Source organism: Sciurus vulgaris, assembly GCF_902686455.1.
Source record: "Sciurus vulgaris genome assembly, chromosome: 15".
NCBI lineage: Eukaryota > Metazoa > Chordata > Mammalia > Rodentia > Sciuridae > Sciurus > Sciurus vulgaris.
This window is the reverse complement of record NC_136476.1, coordinates 66,408,784-66,431,019: the sequence shown is the minus strand read 5'-3', so window position 1 is coordinate 66,431,019 and position 22,236 is coordinate 66,408,784. Positions and strand designations below refer to the sequence as shown.

General features: G+C 44.9%; 1 protein-coding gene across 7 annotated transcripts in view; it reads left to right on the top strand.

Moving 5' to 3' along the window:
- Positions 1-22,236, top strand: part of EPB41L4B (erythrocyte membrane protein band 4.1 like 4B) — a gene marked incomplete at its 5' end in the record, with an annotated part of 131,091 nt that overhangs the window by 64,859 nt on the left and 43,996 nt on the right. For 6 of the 7 annotated variants that reach the window (XM_079112584.1, XM_079112581.1, XM_079112583.1 and 3 more), the window contains 2 exons: positions 1,773-1,806; positions 6,079-6,143. In XM_079112584.1, the coding sequence (XP_078968710.1) occupies positions 1,773-1,806; positions 6,079-6,143 (99 nt within the window). Of the gene's footprint in view, positions 1-1,772; positions 1,807-6,078; positions 6,144-7,939; positions 9,307-22,236 lie in introns of those variants that run through there. The other variant, XM_079112586.1, reaches the window with a different exon arrangement.

The window sequence follows — 22,236 nt, the reverse complement described above, 5'->3', positions numbered from 1 at the left end:
CAGAACCAACCCCTGGGATCACACAGCTGGGAGCTGTGCCCTGGTTCCGGGCCACGCTTGCACTGCTGTTCTGCCAGGGCTCACGTGTTCAGCCTCTTGCCTCTGGGTTTTATTCTCAGTATCTAATGAAGGGGCTCGAGGGTCCTGTCGAACCCTGTGCATTGCCCTGGCTGCCTGCGGTGGAGATGGCAGCACTCTTGCATGGGTTAGCGTGCTCTGCAGGTGTGCCTATTTCTAGAGTCTTTCTGGCAGGTAGTATGCTAAAAAACACTTGCACCTTTCTTAGCCTGTCTGGTGTCTCACTCTTAATTCTCAGGGGCTTGTGAGTTGTAGCAGTTCTTTGCTCTCTTAGAAGGTGATTGTTTGTATTTCCCTAATAAAATGACATTTTCCTCTTAGTGTCTAGTGGAGATTATATATTAGGAATGAAAACAGACTAAAAAAAAAAAATACTCCCAAGGCGGGGAAAAATAAAGCCCCAGTAAATATACCCTTTAGGAACAAATGAGCTAATAACCACTGTTCACAGCTGTTCAGTTGCTCTTCGCAGCCGGTGAGATCCTGGGGTGAGAGGGATTGCTACGGGAGGCATGTATGAAATTGTTCCCTGGGCTGCAGAGGTGCTACCAGGAAAACAGCCCCTCACAGACCACTTAGCCTGCCCGATGAAGCCCAGCCCGCGGCAATCCAGCCCAGAGCCAGTTAAACCCCAGGCAAGACTCATAGGCAGGACACTTTCCCTGTCACTGTTGCAGAAGCAATGAACTTGATTTCAAGCACACCGCCATAGCAACAGCAATTATCCAATGAGTGCCATGTTGGTGGGTTTCTGGCAGACATCGAGCTTGCATTTTAAATACGTTGCATTTTACACCAACCTCTTTTGTTTGTGTGTGTGTGTGTGTGTGTGTGTGTGTGTGTGTTTGTGTGTATTTGCGGGGAGGCTCACAGGGTAATTCTATTAAAAATGCCATCAAAACAAGATGCGTGAGGAGCTCTGAACTCTTCCTTCATCCTCTGAGAGAAGACGGACTTTGGGACTGAGCAGCTGTTCAGTCCAGCCCTGGTTTTGCCATTGACTCGCCAGGCGACCCTGAGCAGGTTTCCTGACTCTCTGTTAGGCAGCTGTTCCTTTATCTGTGAAATGAGGTGGACGGAAGCAGTCGACCTCACAGCCCTGTTATGTTGTGGATTAAACAATAACAGATGCCACGTTCCCAGCACAGCCTGTGTGGAGTGAGCGTTCCATGGTGGTGCCCAGAGCAGCAGCAGCTTAGTGAAGAACGAGGGAGCCACGTGTGGCTGCCTCCAGAGTGCCATTCCCCAATGGTGGTAGATGTCCAGCAATGGCTGGCCACGGTGCCTCCCGCTGGAAGAAGCTCAGTACAGCACCGTAGCTTCCTGGGACCTCCCCAGTGAGGTCAGGGCAGCCTGTAGTGGGAACTGAAGTTACTTGGTTTGCAAAAACTGGAAGGACTTCCTTTCTGGGACCAAAATACGATATCACAGCTACATTTTGGAATATTACCTGTTAGTAATATTTAGGTGATTTTGGAATGTTACCTAAAGTGATGGATGAAGATTGCTGTCTGTGGTTTGCCTGGTTATATGTTCATTTAAGCATCCAATAACCAAAAAGAAATCCTATGTGAGCATTCAGAATGGAGCAGGGAGCACATAGGAGGGGTTTCTGATTAAATAGGTCTGCGGTAATCCCACTTCAGGTCCCCTAAAGTTACAATGTTTTGTTTTGTTTTTTTTTTTCTTTTTAGCTCCAAAACAAATCCTGAAGTCCATAATTACCAGGTGAGATCCTACTTTTTAAAGATCTTTCTAAATTTGCCATACTTACCAGTCATTGTGTATATCATCAGATTTTGAAGAAATAATATGTTGGTTTGTTTGTTTTGTTTTGTTTTGAGAAAACAATAAGAGAAACCTTCCCTTTGGGCCTCTGACTCTTCCTGGTCATCTGAACTGTCTGTTTTTCTGAACCTTGGCAGCTGGCAAACATCAGGGACGTCTTAAGTTTCTGGGTGGTCAAATGCAACCTCGTGGTGACATTCAAATAAGACAGCCTTTTGTTGAAGTGTGTCCTAGGCCTGGGAACACGAGTCCCTTGAGATGTGCCTCTAGAAGAGGATGCTTTGGTCAAATGTTTGGGAAGTGTTGCTTCCTTCTTTACCTTCGTGGATCTTAAATGCTCATTGGGATGTAAAAGTATGAAAAATCCTGCACGAAAGGCACATTTTATTTTACATATCTTTAGAATCCAGTGTTTTGCCAAATCATCTATGTATTGATCCCCCCCGAACCCCATAAAGAAAAAACCCAAAACAAAAAAAAAAACCTAGCCTTCTCTTCCTTTTTTTTTTTTTTTTTTTTTTAATGGCAAACCCATTAATATCAGTGGAAAAGTGGTTTCTAGAACCTGCTTTGTAAAGCGCTGTTCTAGGCCTCCCGTCTACAGAAGCACAGGTGTGTTCTACAGTTAATGTTCTACTCTTCCCTGGGACGGCCAGCCAGAGCCCATGTGCCTGCCTGCCTGTCCACCCACTACCGCAAAAGCCCTTGGTGGCATGAGAGACGTGGTCCACAGCGCAGCCTCCTCCTTGGCCAGGTGGACGGCCCTCCCTGGCCCTGCGCAGCCTTCTGTGACCTGGCTCCAACATCTCTGCATTTTCTTTCTCACCACTCCTCATCACACCCCAAGTGTTCCACCCAGGGAATTGCATGACTGTCACCCCTAATTCCTTCCCACTGTTCCTTTGCCCATGCTTATCTGCCTGGGATTCCTTTACCTCCTATCCGTACACTTAAACATATTTTGAATACCAGCTCAGGAGCCCCTTCCTCCTGCTCTCCACAGTTGGAAGCCACCAGGTCTAGGGATTCTCATCCTACTGTACATGAAAACAATCTGGCCAGCATTTAAAAAAACCAGTGCTGGGGCCTCACCCTAGAAAGATTGAGCAAAAACTGTAGGAGTAGGAACTGGGCGTGGGCAGAGTTTCAGAGTTCCTGAGGTGGTTCTAATGAGCAGCCAGGCAGGGGACCCTGGGTGGATGCCATGATGTGTACCTTGCTTCCCAGGTGGTCATTGTTTTCTGCTCAAAAGCAGCCTCCCTGTCTGGTGACTTTTAATTAGAGACCTTATATTAGTCATTTTTTTTCTTCTGTTGGTCTAACAAAATACCTGATGCTGGATACTTTATAAATAAATAAGTTCATTTAGCTCATAGTTCTGGAGGTACTCGAGCATGGCACTGACTTCTCCTGGGCTCCAGTGAGGGCCTTAGGGCAGATGGCACCACATGGCAGGAGCATGTGTGGTAGAAGAGCTCACCCTGGAGACATGGAGCCAGGCGAGGGGGCAGGGCTTGCTTTTTCATAACAGCTCACTCTAAGGGGGGGACTATTCAGCGTCCCAGGAGATTACTCTAATCTCTTCCAGGAACAGCGCCCCTCCAGAGACCTGATCACCTCCCACTAAGCTCAACCTCTTAAATGCCCCATGACCTCACACAATAGCACCACACTGGGGACCAAGACAGCACATGAGCCCTTGGAAAACCACATCCAAACCACAGAAGGTCAAGTCTCTCACCCTGGGTGGGTGGGAGTGTCCAGGGGACACCATGTCCCAGGTTGCTGTTCCCTATTCTTACTCTGGTTGTGAATAGCCCAGGTAGTGATGCTGCTCCCCAGCGATTTCATGTTGGAGCCTTGTGCTAATGATCTCTTTTCTTTACTCTCCATACTAGAGATAGTAATTCCTTACATGGGGGTGAGATCTCAATCCAGGGACATCATCTTCACTAGGTTTCTAAGTTACATCTCCCAAGAATTTGATGATTGACTTCCATACGTGAAACCATATTCCCAGTGTGCAGAACCTGGACCTGACTTCTGAGTTTCAGGGAACAACATGTTCTTGGTAGTAGAAAAGTCTGGTTTCCTTCTCTTCCTGCCTTCCTAGGGTTCTTGAGTCTCATTCACAGGCCGTTTTTGTTGTGGGATTGTTGGGTGTGAGCAACTGTTTAGGGAAAGGGAGAGGTTGCTGATGAGTGATCAGTGTTTGAAGGAGAGGAAAAAAATTAAAGTAAACAAAGCAAAGCAGCCCACCTTGGCACTCCCTGTCCCCCATAGGGGTCCTCCCTCTGCCTTCTCTGCTTGGAGTAACATTCAGGAAGTTTCTGGTTGGCATCAGATCTGCAGAAACTTATCTAGACATTGTTCTCTCCACATCATTGGCAACCACTGGTCCTGTGCCAGCCTTACAGGGCCCGCATTGCTCTATCAAGGTTTGGGAGTAAATTGCCCGGGAAAAGAACATCCTGAGAACTGGCCTGGTTGCCTCGGAATGCTGCGAAGAGTTCTTGGGAGGATGGCGTGGCAGTATTTATCTGATTCCCAGTAGACCAAAGTCAGCCAACTGCAAAGGAGGGACGGCTGTGTTCTCTGTGAGGACATTATTGGCATTTGAGGAGGGACGGTTCTTCCTTGTTTGGGATTGTCCCCAAAGTTACAGGATGTTTAGCTTCCCTTTTCTGTGTCATCTTCACAAGCAGAAACACAGACATGCATTTCCATTATCCCCAGAGGAACATGACTATCCCAGTTGAGAGGACCACCTGGCTTAACATTCACCAAATTATCAGAGGAGCCGAGGAAGGTTCTGGAATCTCCTTTTTCCAGGTCTGTGGATCAGGTTTCCACCTCTTTCTGATGAATCGGATTTGGTATGTTTGAAGGCAGAGAAAAGAGTAGGGGATCCAGTTGCGGGTTAGTTGTTCTTTTTTGTTGAAGATCCAGGGTGTGGAACTTCATTTTGGGCTTGGCTATGAGACCACAGCCCCTGAACAGTTTGGCGTTGGGTTGATCATCCAAACCCTGTGGGTTTCCTAATCCCCTAAAAGGGAGAGACCTGAAGAGACGGCAGCAGGGAGATTCTGGAGCCCTGGTCATCTCTCAGACTCTGCTACTGAGATACTTTCTCCAGATTCTTTTCCCCTGCAGCTTGTCCTTTGGGGGCTGCAGACTCAACTTGCTGACAGGCATGTTTGAAGGCAAAAAGAAAGGTTCCTGGAATACAGAGTAGGCAGGGAGGGCATCTCAGGTCCATGAAAATTGGATGAGCAGAATTGCTGAGAATTTTCTGTAACAGAGCAGGCTGCTGCTTATTAACCAAAGCAGCAGGAGAAGGAAGAGGAAGGGAAGAAATAATTAAGAGATTAATGGTGCCAAGATTGTAGTGACTTTAATGTCAGGAGGGCTTAATTTGCCCCATAGCAAGTTGAGCCTTGAGAAACCCCATGGTGTCTGATTGTGTCTAGGACGCTGCCCTCTACAGGCCAGATGACGGTAGGCCGCCTGCAACCCAGCCAGGCCTCTCTGGGTTCACCCTGGTCACTGTTCTAGATCTGTTTTCCTCCTCTTGCAATGGATGACTTTCCATCCTCTTTCCCTCCCTCCTTGTCTACCTCCGCCCAGTTTTATCAAGATAACAAGTGCTGTGGATTTTTTTTGTTTTGTTTTAGAGTACATTTTAGAAAATTATTTTTAGTGTTTATACCAGGAAGAAAGTAAGTCACCCACAGCTCCACTGCCTTACTTAGCATCCCCGTCCAGCCCTTGTGTGTGTGTGCAGATGTCACCGTCACACACGTTGTCATCATTCTCAGCGGCAACAGAAACTGTTTCTGAAGAGGGAAATTGCCTCCTGCCCACACCGCCTTTCTGTTACCTTGGGAGGGAGGAATGGTGCCCGTCCTGGGAGCCAGATGACCACCCTCCTCCAGGCAGATGCTCCTGGAGCAGCATCCCAGCCCCTTCCCAGGAGGCCACCTCTGCAGAGGGCACGCTGAGAACCAGGCACAGGCTTCCAGCCCCCCAGACTTGTCCGTGGGAGAAACACAGTCCCCCAGGGGGAGGTCCACCCCACAGCCAGGGTTCCGTTACAGCCTTTCTGTCCACAGCCCCCTCCGCCCCTGAGGTGGTTGCCACTGAAAGAGAAAGCGAATGAGACGCTTGAAATCCAGAGGCAGGCGAGTAATGGAGTCTGGTGTTTGTTTCTAGCCTCAGTACCACCCGCCTGTGCACCCCAGCCAGCCCCGGTGGCAGCCCCGCTCTCCCAGTGTCAGGTAAGTGTCTGGACTCGCGAGCTCTGCCTTGGACAGTCCTTCTCTCTCCAAAAGCTCCCACTCTGCTTAGTTATGAATTGAAGGCTGCATCAGAAGCAGCTCCCCAGGGCTACATTGCCCAGGCCGGGATGAATCATTTGCAAAGCAGGAGAAGCCAGCCACAAGTTTTTGTGAAATAAAAGGGAATTTTTGAAAAATCATTCTAACCTCAGTTATTTTGGGTTTGATTTTATATCACAGATGTTATGTCAAAGATGTTAGATTTTCTAAGTAACATTTTCCTGTCCTGAGAATTTGTTTACTTAAAATGTGATTAAAACTTGGGGATTGCGGGCTGGGGAGATAGCTCAGCTGGTAGAGTGCTTGCCTCGCAAGCACAAGGGCCTGAGTTCGATCCCCAGTACCGGAAAAAAAAAAAAAAAAAAAAAACTTGGGGATTGCCTTTATGTTTTTTCTTTAAGCGGATTAAAAAAAAAAAAAAAATTGGATGGGGACAGGGTTTGCTTGCTGGTAGTGGATCTTTTTTTCCCTAAACCCAAGGGTCAGTATACTTTTTCTGTAAAGGATAGTCAGTATTTTTGAGTGGTCATTGTCACTCACATTGACTCAACTGTGTCATTGTCGCCTGAAAACAGCCATAGACAATATATACATAAGAGGCCATGGCTGTGTCCTCAGTAAAACTTGTTTGCAGAAACCGTGGGATTTGGCCTGAGGGCTGTTGCTTACCAACCCCTGGCCGACCCTGCCTGGACCCTGCCTTGCCCTTCCGCAATAATTTGGCACTGCAGTACTGTGTTTATAGTTAGGCCTCAAAGTGTTTTTTAAGGCCAGTTTTGTGAAAATGGATTTGCGTTTTAGATCAGTCTTAATTAGTGTTCATGTGTCAAGCCGTTTCAGGAACAAAGTTTGTGAGTTCAGTTTGCTTAAAGAGAGTTACAAGCCTTGCTCCTTGAGAAAGTTCAGAGGTAGAAATCAATCTGCTTAGACCAAGGCAAATAAAAGTTTGCTCAGGATCTTGTAAAACAACAGTGCAATTTTTTTTTTGTCATAATCACTTGATATTCATGTGGCTTTTGCAGCAAGTTAGATTGGTGGAGCGATAATTCTGATTCTCTATTTTAAAGGTAGCTTATTTGCCAAGCATGAGAAACAGAAGATGGATATAAAATGTTATTTCATTAACACTGCTTTTATAAACTTTATATGTAGTGTTGCCTGTTTTATCATAGTAGTTTCCTCGGTCCCACTTTTTACAAGGAATTCAACAGAGCCCCTTGCAGTGGCCCTGCTGACTGTCAGCCTTAGCATCCCCCGGGGTCCTGTTGGAAATGGCAGCTTTCAGCCCCTCCCCAGACCTCCTGAATGGGAGTCTCCTGGGGGGGTTCCAGCATTTTGCGTATTATCAGCCTTCCCTTGAAAAGAGAGTTTGTTGGTCCAGCACTTTTGGCCAATGCCACCTGAGGCGATCAGATCGCCCTGCACGTGAGCATGGTGGATGCCTTGCCCCGTAGTAAAGGAACCTTCCCACCTTCACCTGGCTTCCCCAGGCTGACCTGGCTGTCCAGCACCCTTTGAGAAAGGATGACTTGGCCACAGACAGCACTCTTCTCAACTTGGAAGTTGATCTACAGTCAGAGTTTTTAAATACTGAGTAGCCAATCCATTCATTTCCATGTGCCTGCTATCATGTCCCCTGGTCCCTGGCCCATTTCCTTTGTACCTGTGTTGTCTCACTCTCCTCTCTGAATTCTCTCCCATTCTCCCACTAACCATTCACTCTGCAAACAAAACAGGCCACCCTTTCAGGATGACAGGTGGCTCTGGAAAGCACCGGCCAGCGGAGAGGAGAGCCATTCTGTCCACGCCCAGAATCAGAGGAACGTAGGAGGGACGCACAGTGTGACGTGTCGGGACAAACTCATGACTGCTCTCTGAGACCGAAGCGTCTCTCTCCAGTCCCCACCATGCTGTCACCACAACCCCTGAGGAGGGGCTCGGTGTCATGTGCACGTGTTCCTGCAAGTGTCTTTGAGGAATGGTTCTGAGAGCCGTTTCCCGTGTCTGTGTAAATATTTGAAGATAGCCACGATAGCCAGTCGTGATTTACTGTTGACAGCGTTTCTCCATGAAATGAAGGGAGCTAAAAGCTCAGGAATCATTTTGATATTCTGATTTTAAAATTGGAACAAAAGTCCATGTTTATCATCTTGCTACTTACCTGATATTCTTTCTTATTTAATTAATGGGACCAAATTAAATCAGAAATGTGGGGGACAGTAGCTTGGCATACTGTAGGAACGGAGACTGCTAGCGTCCAGCCTGCACCACGGAGTGACCATGTCTGGGCTGGTTCTCCCTTTCTGGCCTCACTTCCCCATCTAAAAATGAGTTTGACTAAGTGATCTCCAAGGTCTTTTCTGACTCTAAAATTCTTTGATTTATGAAAATTTAATTTCTTTGAGGTTGAGGGCACTCATTCAAACCAAACATCTCATAAGGAAAACTCCCATGCCCGCTCCCCATACCCTGATACCCCCTTCTGTTGCAACAGAAAGGCAACAAAGTATATAACTTATTAGATGTTCTGTAAACACAAGGAGACTTTACGAATTTCATGTCTTAAAGCAGTTTAGACACTTTGAAGTTCAGCCTTAGCACTAATCACAAATTGCATAGCATCCATTTTGATAGAATTTGCTGCTCAAGTGTGAAATAGATTTTAATGTCTTAATCATCGGTGCTGCTCACTTGCATGATTCCAGAAGACATCATTGTGAATACACACATCAGGATTCGGGGGTTGGATTGTACTCTAGGCTCCACTCCTTTGAAAAGGAACCTGCGATTGAGACGCACCTGAGGCTCCCATGAACGCGTGCGGGGTTTTGTGGAGGTTGTGCCAAAGCGTTTTATTGCACAGGGAAGGCAGGCATTGCCCTGGTCTCTCTGCAGAACCAGAAAACAATGTGTTGTCTTTTAGGGTGACACTTACACCAAAATATTTATTTTCCCCATATCAAGTCATGAGTCAAGCATATTTTAATAGATAGGCCTGAAATATTTTCTCATTAGTGTTTTTGTGAAATTAGGTAATTACTGTTCCACTTTAAAATACGCAATTGTAATTTGGCCCGTTTTTCAGCTCTTGTAAGCATGCATCGACATCACCACAGTCAATTCAGGAGAAGGGACTCAGCTGCATATCATGCCCAGTGGGTCGGTCACCTATAAACTCTCCCTGAGGTATTTGTTTACAGGTGTATTCCATTTTAGCAGATGTTTTGATCCTCAGTGTATGTGCTGTGTCCAAATAAATGTGTTCTGAATCTTTTCATCTTACTGATAACATCTTTACAAATGTGTTTCCAAGGAATAAAGATTTTTCTTCCCTTTTTTTTTTTTTTTTTTGAGTCCATCTTCATTTTTTTCTTGCTTCTGCACAAAAATCTCATTTGTCAATGATCTCAGTGATGGGACAGTTGGCTTTTGGCATTCTGAAGGTGAGCATTCAGTTAGGTGGCGTGGAGCAAGATCATCCTAGGGCGAGGCTACTCTTGGCCAGAGTGGCTCTTCTCTTGCAGGCACAGTGGCTGAAGCATTTCAGGGCAACTCTGGTGAAGGTCATAGTTACCTGGTTACGGGTGCTGAGCAGAGTGAAATGTTGGCAGTGGGGTCTTCCAGATGACAATCCTATGGTAAGGGTGGGGGTTTGTCTTGGCAACTTTGTTCTTCCTGGCTGGAGGACATACAGACCTGTGTCTGTGGCCTCCTGGAGACTATGTGCTGTGTAATACCCTCTAATAAATATCTTTTTGCTTAAAGTAACTTGAATGGACTCAGTTGTCTGCAACCAAGAAGTCTAATCAGTGTGCTTACTTATGAATTCCTAATTGTTAAATGAAGTGTACACTTTTCATTTTTTAGCTTAGCTGACCTTTCTCAACTGCTTTTGGCCTCTTGGTTCTTCTTAGCAGCCTCCTCTTCCAGTAGCCTATCAAATATTGCTATTTTCCGAGGGTCTTTCTTCGGCCTAATGCTTTTCTCACTGTGGTCTACTGGAATCTTCTCATTCTGTATTAAATTTATAGCGCTGTTGACTCTGAAACTGTCCTAACTCAGACAACTCCTATGTGTTCCTAAGACTGACATTTCATCTTGGACATCCCAGGCACACTTTGAACTGCACCTGTCAAAAATCAAATATGTCATCTTTTACCACCTTGCCAAACCTCACAACTTTTCTTCTCCCTAAATTCTCTTACCCATCGCAATAATTTATACATCATCTACAGTTCTTCTCCCTTTTGCCACCCGTGTCCAGGAGGCCCACAGGTCTGCTCAGCTATGCCTCCTGAGTGTTTGTATTTGGCCCTTCCTTTCTCTTCTTTCCCAACACTGATCTTGCAGAAGCATCTTTCCCCTTGCCAACAGGTGCCCCTGCTGATCTTCCTGTCGAGCTCATTCTCCTGACAGTCTCTAGAGTGATCTTTCTAAAACACCACCTGATTGTGCCCTTCGGATGCTGGACGCCTCCCTGAGTTCTTCATCACCCACACGATGAAGACAGGGTTCCTTTGCTCTCCATGTCTGTCCCGTTACTGTAGCATACCTCCCTCCCCACTCCTCATCCTTCTGTTGAAGATCCTGCGACACCAAGCTGCTCTGGTTCCTGGCAGACACCCCCCAACCCTCCGCCCTGCTATAACATCTTTGTCTTTGCAAATGCTGTTCCTTCCACGTAGAAATCTGTCACTCCTCTCCTTCCCCTCCACTGCTGCTCAGCCTTTAACTCTCTGCTCAGATGTCATCTTCTCCAGACACTCTCTTGATGGCCCCCATCTCTGAAAATGAGGTTCCTTTCTGTGTTCTACTCCACCCCCCTTCCGCCCCCAGATACAGCAACTTCGCACTTACAGCTTTTGTATTTGAGCAGCCTGTTGTTTTCGTCGGGTCCTGGACACGCCTGAAGTACATGCTTTGTATCTTACCTGCCTTTGTTCCCAGTGCCTGGCAGATAGCAGATGTTCCGTGAATGTCTGCTCAGCGAATGGATTGTCCTACATTCATTCTAAAGGAAACGTCTAACCAGATAACAGGCAGTGGTACGTCACCTCTGGGCCAGGCGGAAGCTATCTCAACAACCTCGTCCAGCCTGGTGACATCACATCTTGAGTAGGACGTGGACCACCGTGTTATTTCTGGATTCCGCTTCATCATCTAAATGTTGCTCAATGTGTCAACTGTGTTCTTATTCAAGACCTTGGTACAATGTTGAGCATGAAGAAGGCAGACCAGCCCCCTGACTTTTAAACCCGTCAGGTTGACATTGATCCACAGTGATGCAGAGGGGTTAAAGCTAGAGGCTGTGCCTCATTCTCTGCCTGTATCACTTCACTTGATTTTTCTAATCACTCTGTGAGGTGAGTGGTGTCCTTTTGTCCCAGGTGGGAAAACTCAGACCTCAGCCAAGCAATGTGTATAGGTCACGCAGCCAGTAATTAGGGGAGTCAGAATTCCAGCTCTGAAGCCTGCTCTCAACATCCGGGCTTTAAGTCCTCACCGCCAGACATTCCATCATGTGACCCTGTGGATCCACACCTCAGCAAGTTTACTAGTTTATATACTGAGCAGTTCACTGTGCTGAAGTCTGGTCACTACCTAGAGAGCCACCGCTCTGCACCAACAGCCTGAAAACCCTGTCCACTTCCACCACATGATCGTCACCAGTAGTCTAGCAACCGTCCATACCTTCCCCCATCACCAGTGATCTCCTAACCTGTCTGCCCCCACCACACGCCCCCTACTGGTCTGGCAGCCCTGCCCACCTCCCGGCCCTCTAGTCTAACTATAACCCATCTGCAGGCATTCATTCAATAACAGTCCTGTTTTCAAAGGAGCAGAGATTGGGTATTATTTGTTCTTAGTGAACCCCTCCTTATTTGAGATGATCCACTTGTTCTTGAGAACTCATAATTTCTTCTGGAGCGTTAACCTGCCAGCAAAATCAAGCTTGCTATCCTACAGCTGATGGAATTAACATTTTACTTTTTTGAAATTTGCATTCATAACTGGTCCATCATCCATTCTTATTTCTGTAATCCCTTCGAGCACCTTAACAGTGAGTTGACAGTGTCACTGGACTCATGTGACTCATGAAGTTTTGAAAGCATGCCAGATAATTACCTTGACCTTCAAAACCCTCTTGCTTGTTTCATTGCTTGGTCTCCCATTTCCACTAAAAATGATCCTCCTTAACAGTGAAGATGGAATGAGGACAGTAGAAAAGTTCCTTTTTGTCTTTCTCGTACCATCCTTCCAGGTCAGTGACTCCAGCCTTCTGGGTCTGGCTCTGAGTACAACTAATGACAGAACCTTTTTGTTGCCTTTGACTTTGTAGCTCTTAACTAGTCCTTTAAAATCTGAGCTCATCAGAGAACTCCCTGGGCAGCCATATTGATCCCTTTGGGTCAATATTTCTCAAACTAAGCTCAAAGTCAATTCCCTGACTGACCAAGTCTTCCAAATGTTCCAGGTAAATGCCCCAAATTGGCCTAGAATAATTTGCTTCTGCCATCTCACCACAGGAGGCCATGGGCAAATGTGGAGGCAAGACAGAAGAGGGCAGAGAGAGAGAAAAAGCAAACTACTGTTAGGAGTCCCTTCGCACCGGATAACTGGCACATTTGAAGAAGCCCCAGGGGTACCTAAAAGGCAAACAGAAGGTTGACATGCCGCTGAGTCTCTGCTAAGGAAATCAATACTGCAGATTGGCCCACTTCTCCCCCAATTTAGGGAGCCAAACAATGACTTGGACAGTGTATTTAAATGTCCAGTGCTGGGCTGGGAGTTTGGGGGTTGATACCTGAGAACCTGCAATCTAACGGTTACCCCCAGGGAACTAACCTGAGGTGGGCTGGGGTAGAACCTCACTCTGGAAAAATGCAGCTTCTTACCTAGTTATGTCGGTCTTCGATTTAATGGCTTAGTTCTAATTTCTATTAAAGGCAAAGGTTTTTTTTAATTTTTATTTTTTCAGTAGGCAGTGTTAAAATGCAAGTGGGTGGGCACATGAAGTACCCTACTTATGAAAAGTAGCTAAATCTGCTCAACCTGTGTTTGCTTATGTTCACCATCAATCCTCCCCCCAAGTTCATCAAACCACACCTGCATCATGGTCTGCCTCACTCCAGAGGCAGGACACCTGTGCATCCGTGCCTCTGGATAAGGTTGGAGCATACCCATGTGCCTGTCTTAAGGATCTGTGCCAAGACTAGCACTCCTGGGCTGGGGAGATTGCTCAGTTGGTAGGGTGTTTGCCTCGCAAGCCCATGGCCCTGGGTTCAATCCCCAGCACCGCAAAAAAAAAAAAAAAAAAAAGACTAGCACTCCTGATTGGATACAGGAATTCACACAATCAAGGTGGTAGGACATCTCAGAGACATGAGAGAGGAACTGGAGTCCACAGTGGGGCGATCAGATTCTGTTGGGGGCAGGAGCTCTATAGGGCTCTGCCTAAATAAAACGCAGGAGCTTTGGAATCTCACATGGTTTGAATCCCAGCGTCGCCACTTACTATCCATGTGACCTTTGGCCGGTTTTTCCTGTTGGTCTCATTTTTCTCACCCCCAAAGAGAATGTCACAGTGTCTTGCTGTTGAAAGAATTAAATGACCTGGTGTCTGTAAGTTGCTTTGCACGTTGGGTTTGATGCTAGCTGGTAGCAATTTTTAGTGTTTTTTGAGATGTAAAGCTTGAGCAGCCCCTGTGGACAGAAACAGGCCAAGGAGAGTCAAAGTTTAGCTCAAGAAATGGTCCGTCCCACGGGTTGATGGGTGGAAATGTGTGGTCTAACTTTAGCAAGGATGGTACCTGGTTCCAAAAGAAAGGTCACCTGGAAGATGGTTAACACGGTGCAGAAAGACACATCTCTTTGAAACTGACAAGCTAAGAGCAGAAACACCACAGGGATCTTTTGAGAGGGAATAAAAGAGAAATAGAAATGATATTTCTGTCTGAGAATCCGAGGAAATAAATGTCCAGGCACAATGTGGACAATGCTTTCCCACCTGTAAATGGCAGAACTGACATAGGGTGAGGAATTGGTGAGACTGCTGAGAATCCCTTCTGCTTTCACAACTGGGACTCAAATTTGGAGAGTTGAAATAGTGTCTGCTCGGCTCCCAATTTATCTAATTTGGGATTTCATGTCAGACAAAGCGGAGGGAACTTTGACCTGGTAGGAGACGGAGTAGAAAGCAGTAAAGGGAACCATTGTACTTTTTTGCTTTTTTAAAATAGGTAATACAGTGGTAAAAATTCAAACAAAAGTAAGTTAACTTTTCCTTCCTATTTTATTCCCCAGTTCCCTGGTTCTCCCCAGAGGCAAACATGGGTAGCATTTCTTCTTGTCAACCTCAGACTAGCCTGAAAATAAACAAGCACATTTATTTATTTAACCAGTCGAGATTGATGGACACATACCCTGTGTCAGCTCCTTAAAATGACAGTCATCCACCATTCCTAGGCGTTCTGTTTGTGCACTTAAATCTGTAGAATGAATTTTCTAGAAGTAGAAATCTCTGGGCCAAAAGTTATATGCTTATCTGATTTGGACATTGCCTAATGAAATCTCCCAAATATATCCTTCCTGTATACACCCATCATCATGACAGTACCTCTGTGACCACACAAGGGGGCAAGCTTATAGCCTTTCCTAACTTTAAACTTTTTTGATGGTCTGATGGGTAAAAGCCAGAATTTCCACTTTAATTACATTTCTCAGCAAGATGGCACACCTTTTCATCTTGGTGAATGCCATTTGTTATTTGTTTTCTATGAACTGTCTGGAACCCATGCTTTTGCAAGATCAGGCTGGCTACCCCATTGGTGGCTCACACCTATAATCATTCCAGCTACTTGGAAGGCTGAGGCAAGAGGATCGTGAGTTCAAGGCCAGCCTGGACAACTTAGGCCCTAAGCAACTTAATGAGATCCTATCTCAAAATGAAAAATAAAGACCAGGCACAGTGGCACATGCCTATAATCCCAGCGACTCCACAGGCTGAGGCAGGAGGATCTCCAGGCTCAGCAATGGTGAGGTGCTAAGCAACTTAGTGATACCCTGTCTTTAAAGAATAGTACAAAATAGGGGTGGGGATGTGACTTAGTGGTTGAGTGGCCTGAGTTCAATCCCCAGTACCAAATAAACAAGTGAATAAATAAATAAAATAGAAAAATTAAAAATAAGGGTTGAAGCTGTGGCTCAGTGGTTAAGCACCCCTTGGTTCAATCCTTGGTGAGGGGAGGGGTGTGCAGAAGGATGTGAGGAGGAGATCAGGCTGTTGGAGGCTGAAGTCAATTAACTCTGTTATCTCAGCACTTATAATAGTGAGGAAAGGGAAGGCCAGGAGGAGTTGATCTTTGCCAAATGGTTTGAAAAGCAGATCTCCAGAAGTTCAGATAATACTCAGCATGATTCCACCCTAGAGAGTCTATAGGGATATATATAGGCAACATAGCCCAGGCAAAGGAATTGATTTCTAGTATCTATGTTTCCTTTCCTGTTTGGGAGTTTAGTGAGAACTTTTCACCTGAGCTACTTAAATACCCACTCAGACATTGTGAATTTCCTTGGTACATTTGACAAGGAAGGGACAGGTTTACTTTTAGTTACAATTAAATTTCTAATATATTCCATCTAAAACCACAGCTGCATCCCAAGACTCGCCAGTGGTTTTAGTGAAGGAAAGCCTACAGAATTTAAAACACCAAGACCCTTGTCATCTAGGCAATCAATTGAAAAGGGTTAGAATAATTAGAGGAACATCCCCGCAGGCTTCTGTTATAAGAAACCCGCAGAAACCTACCTAATCATCCCCTGCTGAATGGTGGACGTTTTCAACATTCACTCTCTGCAGCAGAGACCTCAGAAGCAGGAGGTGTTGCTATGCTAACGACCCACCTGGCCTCGGCCTCATTCCCTGGCTGAATAATGGACATTGTGCATGTGTGACAGCCCACTGAGCTAACCGGTCCTTCAGATTGGGCCCAGCATCTTGCCTCAGAGGCTAACTAAGGATGTTTATAAGAGATGCTTCTGGAAAGCCTACAAGAAATGAAGACCAGAGAAAGGATCATCAGGGATTTTTAAGCACTAATGAACACCAAAATAGATTAACTCTCTTCTGTGTCACCTCAGAAACATGCATGCCCAGTATTCAGCTCTGGCTCCACCTCCCTTGGATATCTCGTGTAATTAGAATGTCTAAAACCTACCCTTAACAGATTATGCCTTTTATTCATCTAACCTGCACTTTATTCTAGAATAAATAATGTTTTAATTTCATTCATTTGGAGACTTGGGTGGTGTTTAGGGAGTGGAAAGTCTCCCTCCCATCTCATGCCCAAGTCTCCCACAGCGCAGAGCACGGCAGGGTGAGGCCTGGCTGCTAGGACGTGGCTTTATGCTGTAGCAGCTGGCCTTCATGACAGTGATTGTTTTGTCTTACTATTCCTTGAGGGCTCCCATATAATACCATTTGGGGATGTACTCCACGCAGCTGTTGGGGCAAATCTGTTCTTGCTGTTTTCCTCCTGAAGAAAAGAGAAATGAATTTTCATTTAAAGCAGGGGCTGGGGAAGAGGGGGTCAGTGAGACACAGAATTGGGAAGCAAACAAAAAATCCATGAGAAACCAAAAAGGGAATAGACTTATGAGATGTGCATACTGTAAAGGAAAACAACTCTATTTGTGTCCATTTTTTTCTTTTTTAAGGCAAGAAAAAGATCGAAAATTCTTAGTCATGAGCCCTGAGCAAAAATGAACTTATGAAATAGTAATTCTCTGGACTCAGATCCTGCAATTGAGCTGAAATTGCTAATATCCAAGGTCTCACCATAAATCCCACGGAGCCCTCTCGCATAACTTCTTGGCACCCAGTGGCACACAAGTGTGCACGCATTCATGAAGACACGGACATGAGAGAGCCATTGTAAAACTTAGCAAGGATGAAACATCAAAGCAAAATGGATTTTCTGGCAGAAAATGTTCAAGACCTGCTCACCTGCTTATAGCCACTCCGTAGAATCATTTGATAGCAGTTATGCCCAAGGAAAATTCCAGACCCAAAGGGAAAGACGCATGGCCTACTCTGGCTTACAAAGGACAGGGATCCAGGTACCATGAAATCATGAAGGCTCTCCCCCCTAAGATGTGGAACATTGTACTCTACAGTTTGCAGAGACCAATTAATGTAGTTGAGAACAACTAGGGAATTCATAATCAAAGTGTAATTTTTGTGAATAGCTACTTGATAATTATGTAAGGAAAATTAAAATTTAATGCACTAAAACTAACTCATTGACTAGATATTTGCTATATTTCTACCCTGTGCCAAGTACTGGTATGTTTTTAAAAAAGATGCCACCTTTTTGCTCCAAGGAGCAATAAGTAAAAAGGATTCCCTATCTAGGGTAGAATCACATATCACCTGTACTGACACCAGAAAGCTGTGTGCTTAGAAAATTTGTTGAAAAAATTACAATTTGTAACTGGGCGCGGTGGTGCATGTTTGTAATCCCAGTGACTTGGGAACCTGAGACAGGAGGATCACAAGTTCAAGACCAGCCTCAGCAACTTAGCAAAGCCCTAAACAACATAGTGAAAACCTGTGTCAAAATATAATAGGACTGGGGACTTAGCTCAGTGGTAAAGTGTCTGTGGGTTAAATCCCCAGTACCAAACAACAACAGCAACAACCAACAACTTGAGAAATTTTTTTTTCTGCCAATTGGCAATCTGAATAAAAGGGTCTAAAATGTAATTTTTTTCTTTTTTTGGTGCTAAGAATTGAACCTAGGTCCTCATGCATGCTAAGCACAAATATAATTTTGTAATGTAATTTTGACCTTTTTCAGACAAGAGAAAATGAGGTAGTCATCTTTCCTTCTAGTCTTTTTTTAAAACAAAACTACTTAGTTACTGTAAGAAATCATCCCTAATTAACTGGCCTAACATTTGTAATGTGTCACATTTCTAAAATGTTGATACAAATTTTCTTCTCAAACTCATTATGAAAAAAGTACAGCTTTTCAAACATTTATTCTGCTTACTGCCTAAGAGTAGGCTTGCATTGAGTTCAGTGAGAACTCATAACAATATGTTGTTCTATTTAGTTTCTATTAAATTAAAAATCAAAATAAGTGGCAGGTATCTTGGAAACTAGTATGAGTAGATGCACCGTCTGTCTTCTTTCAGTCACACATGGCGGGGCCAAATGACTTCATTATTTTATGCTCTGGTTCCTAGCATATGAATGTCCAAAAGTGCAGTGTCTGGAACCCAGACAAGTGAAGTCAGTTATCTAAGGTCACAGCCAAACAGCCCTAAAGCCAAATCTAAGTGCTAGCTATCAGTCCTCTGTCATTAGATTTCTTCCATTCCTATGACAAAGCAGTATGGTTTGGTACCTCAGAGAGCATAAGCCACGCACGGTGGTGCATGCCTGTAATACCAGTGGCTCAGTAAGCTGAGGCAGGAGGATCATGAGTTCAAAGCCAGCCTCAGCAAAAAAGAGGCCCTAAGCAATTTGGTGAGACCATCTCTAAATGAAATACAAAATAGGGCTGGGGATGTGGCTCAGTGACCGAGTGCCCCTGAGTTCAATCCCTAGTACTCTAGGGTCAAGTGTCCTAGGTTCAAATCCCAGCTTTGTCATTTACTAGCTGTGTGACTTTGGGGAAGTTATTTAGTCTTTCTGTGCCCGTTTCCTTATCTATAAAATAAGGATATTTGTCCTTTCTTCAGGTAGTTGTTGGAGATTAATGGCACAGTGCTGAGCACTTCAAAAATGTTAGCTTTTCCTTTTTTTCCCTCTGTGAGTATTTAAAGAGCATGATTAATGCACTGGTGTTTGGTCAGGAGGTATTATTCTGGCTGACACCATCTGTTATAAAAACAGAGTGCTTCAGTGGATTCTGCTAAGAGAGTCCAGTTGGAGAGCCACAGTCCAAGTGAAAACTGAGTATGAGCCAGTGGTGCCTCCCGATTTTTGCAGTCCTTGACTCCTCTTGGGATGGAGCAGGCAAGGAGACGAGGCTCCAACCCCGCAGATCCTTGCCACTTACTCCAAGGATGGGAAGAAGAAATGGTTGGGTACACTTGCAACCCTTCTGGGGCCCGTCCAGTGGGAAGCTGTGTGGAGATCTGTCAGCCACTTCCTCATGCTTTAGGTCTGATGAAGCATATGAAATTGCCCCCACGTTGACTTCTAAACAAGGGGACCAGTTTGTCCCAGGCAGGCTTCTTTGGAACGTCCTTGGAATGTGTCACCTGGGTGCTACTGTGTGGACTGCATAGACGCTGATTCTACCTCTAGGACCTTGCCATGGAACTGAGATACAGGCAGGACTAAGTGACCAGTAACTCTGAGTACGGGCAGCACGTGATCCGTGCATAGTGAGCCATCAGGACCAGAGCCGGGCAGCCACGTATCCAACGTGCTATCCAGTGGATGGTATCCAACTATCCAGTGGATGTTCATGGTGCTTACCTAGAGAGACATCAGGCTGGCACAGTACCTGTGGGAGGTGTCTCCGCCACCCGGACACTGGCGTTCTGTTAGAGGCAGGGCATCTGTTGGTTTCTTGGCCTGCTTGATTGACAAGTTGGTTGTTGGAAGGTCGAAGCAGCGCTGCAGGAATTGCCATTAATTCTGGTCGACAAGGAAGTCTAGGTTAGAAAAGCCCAAGTGACAAGATCCTTGGAAGGAGATGACCCTGATGTCCTGGAATCATTAATATGAAACGAGTAGAATTCAGGGTTTAATCTTCCCTGTTTTCTAATCTTGAGAAAAATCAGATTTCAAAGTGTCCAGGAAAAGACCTAAAAGGTAGTAGTTTTCATGCGGGCTGTGAATAGGGAGCACAGATGATCTCAAAGAGAAAGGCTTTGAGGGCCTTTTAGATGAACCCACAATTTTAAACAGTATTTGAAAGAGAAGGAAGGTGGAACATATAAAAAATAAAGGGGCATAAGCCAGGCATGGTGACGCATGGTTGTCACCCCAGCCACTGCAGAGCCTGAGGCAGGAGGATCACATATTCGAAGCCAGCCTTGGAAGCTTAGCAAGACCCTGTCTCAAAAAAACAAAAAAACAAAAACAAAAAACATTAAAAGGGCTGGGGGTGTAGCTCAGTGATAGAGCACCCCTGGTTCAATTCCCAGCACTGCACAAAGGCAGGGGCAGACTGCACAGGACCTTTAAAAAAAAACAAAACTTTAAAGTTGTATCGATGGCACACTTTGGAGCAAAAAGGTGAAAATGTAGTAACAGAACCATTTTTGGAAGATGGTATAGGAAATTAACAAGATAGAGATAGAACTCAACTTCTGGAGTTTGTGTTTTCTCTCTTTTTCAACAAGGACTATACTAACTGCAGAAGGTAAAGGGAATGAAGAGAAGGAAATTGAAGTCTCTGATAAAGAGAGGAGACTTACTGCTTTGTGGTTAGTGTAAGTCTATTGGCTCAGAAAAGTGCCTCTCTGATATCAGCTGAGAAAAATTGCATTTGTTGCTGAGTCGGCATTCTGTGTTTTTTGAAAAGCCTCATGGTCCTGGGGAAATGCCAGCGAGGAGACAGGCTGTGTGACTTCTTGGAGAATGAACTCCAAAAACTGAGCTCGTCAGCTTGGTGGTGATTGTGAGGGAGGGTGGAGGACAGAGTCTTTTTTAAGCACCTGAAAAAGGAAGTAGTACATCTACCGAGTGGTGGAGTTTGTCAGGAGCCACATTCCACTTCAAAGAGTAGACAGTCTGCAAACTCCAAATGAAGACTTGGAGGACAGCTAATATTCCATGTCATTCCGGAGGGTTTTCCCAATGCAATACGCTAAGAAAATAAAAAGTAGGTAATGGAAGGAAAGAACAAAATTCATGTGGATTCTCTTCCTGAAATCCAAGTGAATTCCTTCTAATGAGAGAACCCAATAAAATAGCCAGAAACAGGAATATCCTACAGTCAATAGCTTTGTAAATCTAATCACAAAAATCAAGGAATATGTACTAATTAATAATATTTCATTTTCAGTTGTCAAAACTGAAAAACAAGTAAGGAAAGAAGTTAATTAGGCATGTTCCATACCTTTATGAAAAAGTTAAACAGTTAAACATTATGTCTGAAGGACTTTTTTTTTGTTTAACCAGGGATTGAACCAGGGGTGCTTAACCACTGAGCCACATCCTAACCCTTTTCTATTTTTTACTTTGAGACAGGGTTTCACACTAAGTTGCTCAGAACCTCACTAAGTTCCTGAGGCTGGCTTTGAACATTCAATCCTCCCAAGCTGCTGGGATTATAGGTGTGCAGCACTGTGCCCGGCTAATGAAAGGACATTTAAAAAGATATGAGATGGAGAGATATATGTTCCTTATAAGCACATTCTTTCAGATTAATCCATAGTATTTCACTCTTCAAGTCAGAATTGCAGTAGCATTTTTTTGGTAGTAAATGATATTCTAAAGTAATCTGAAGGACTGAGTGCTTGATGATAGCCAGGAGGAGAAAAAGCACAAGAGAAAAAGAACCATGTGGCAAGGGAATGCGGTTTTGTGCTATTGTATTTAAAATGTGTAGTAAAGGTAATTAGGATAACTTCTATTGGCTTAGCAGCAGATAAATAGATCATTAAGAATGTGAAGAATCCAGAAACAGAAACATTTATATTGCATATTTATCATGGTCAATCAGGAAAACTGAAACTACTCTAGGCATTTCTTACAGAAGGAATTGAATACAGGGAGTTGGTTATATAAGGGATGAAAGAACTAAGAAACTCAACTGGGCAGCAAAGCAACACAGAAATGAGCAATAACCAGAGCTTGCTTATCACTCCTAGGCTAGAGGGACAAAGGGAGGTGGCAGTGTTCCAGCACCCAGAGGTCAGAGCCACAGGAAACCTGTCTAGTGGGAGCTGGAGCCATAGAGGACCTTCAGCTGATGCTGGAGACATCACAGAGGCACCAGGACACGGGGAGGGGGACACCCCGACTTAGGTCCTTTTCTCACACTCCATACCATGTGGTGCTTCCTTA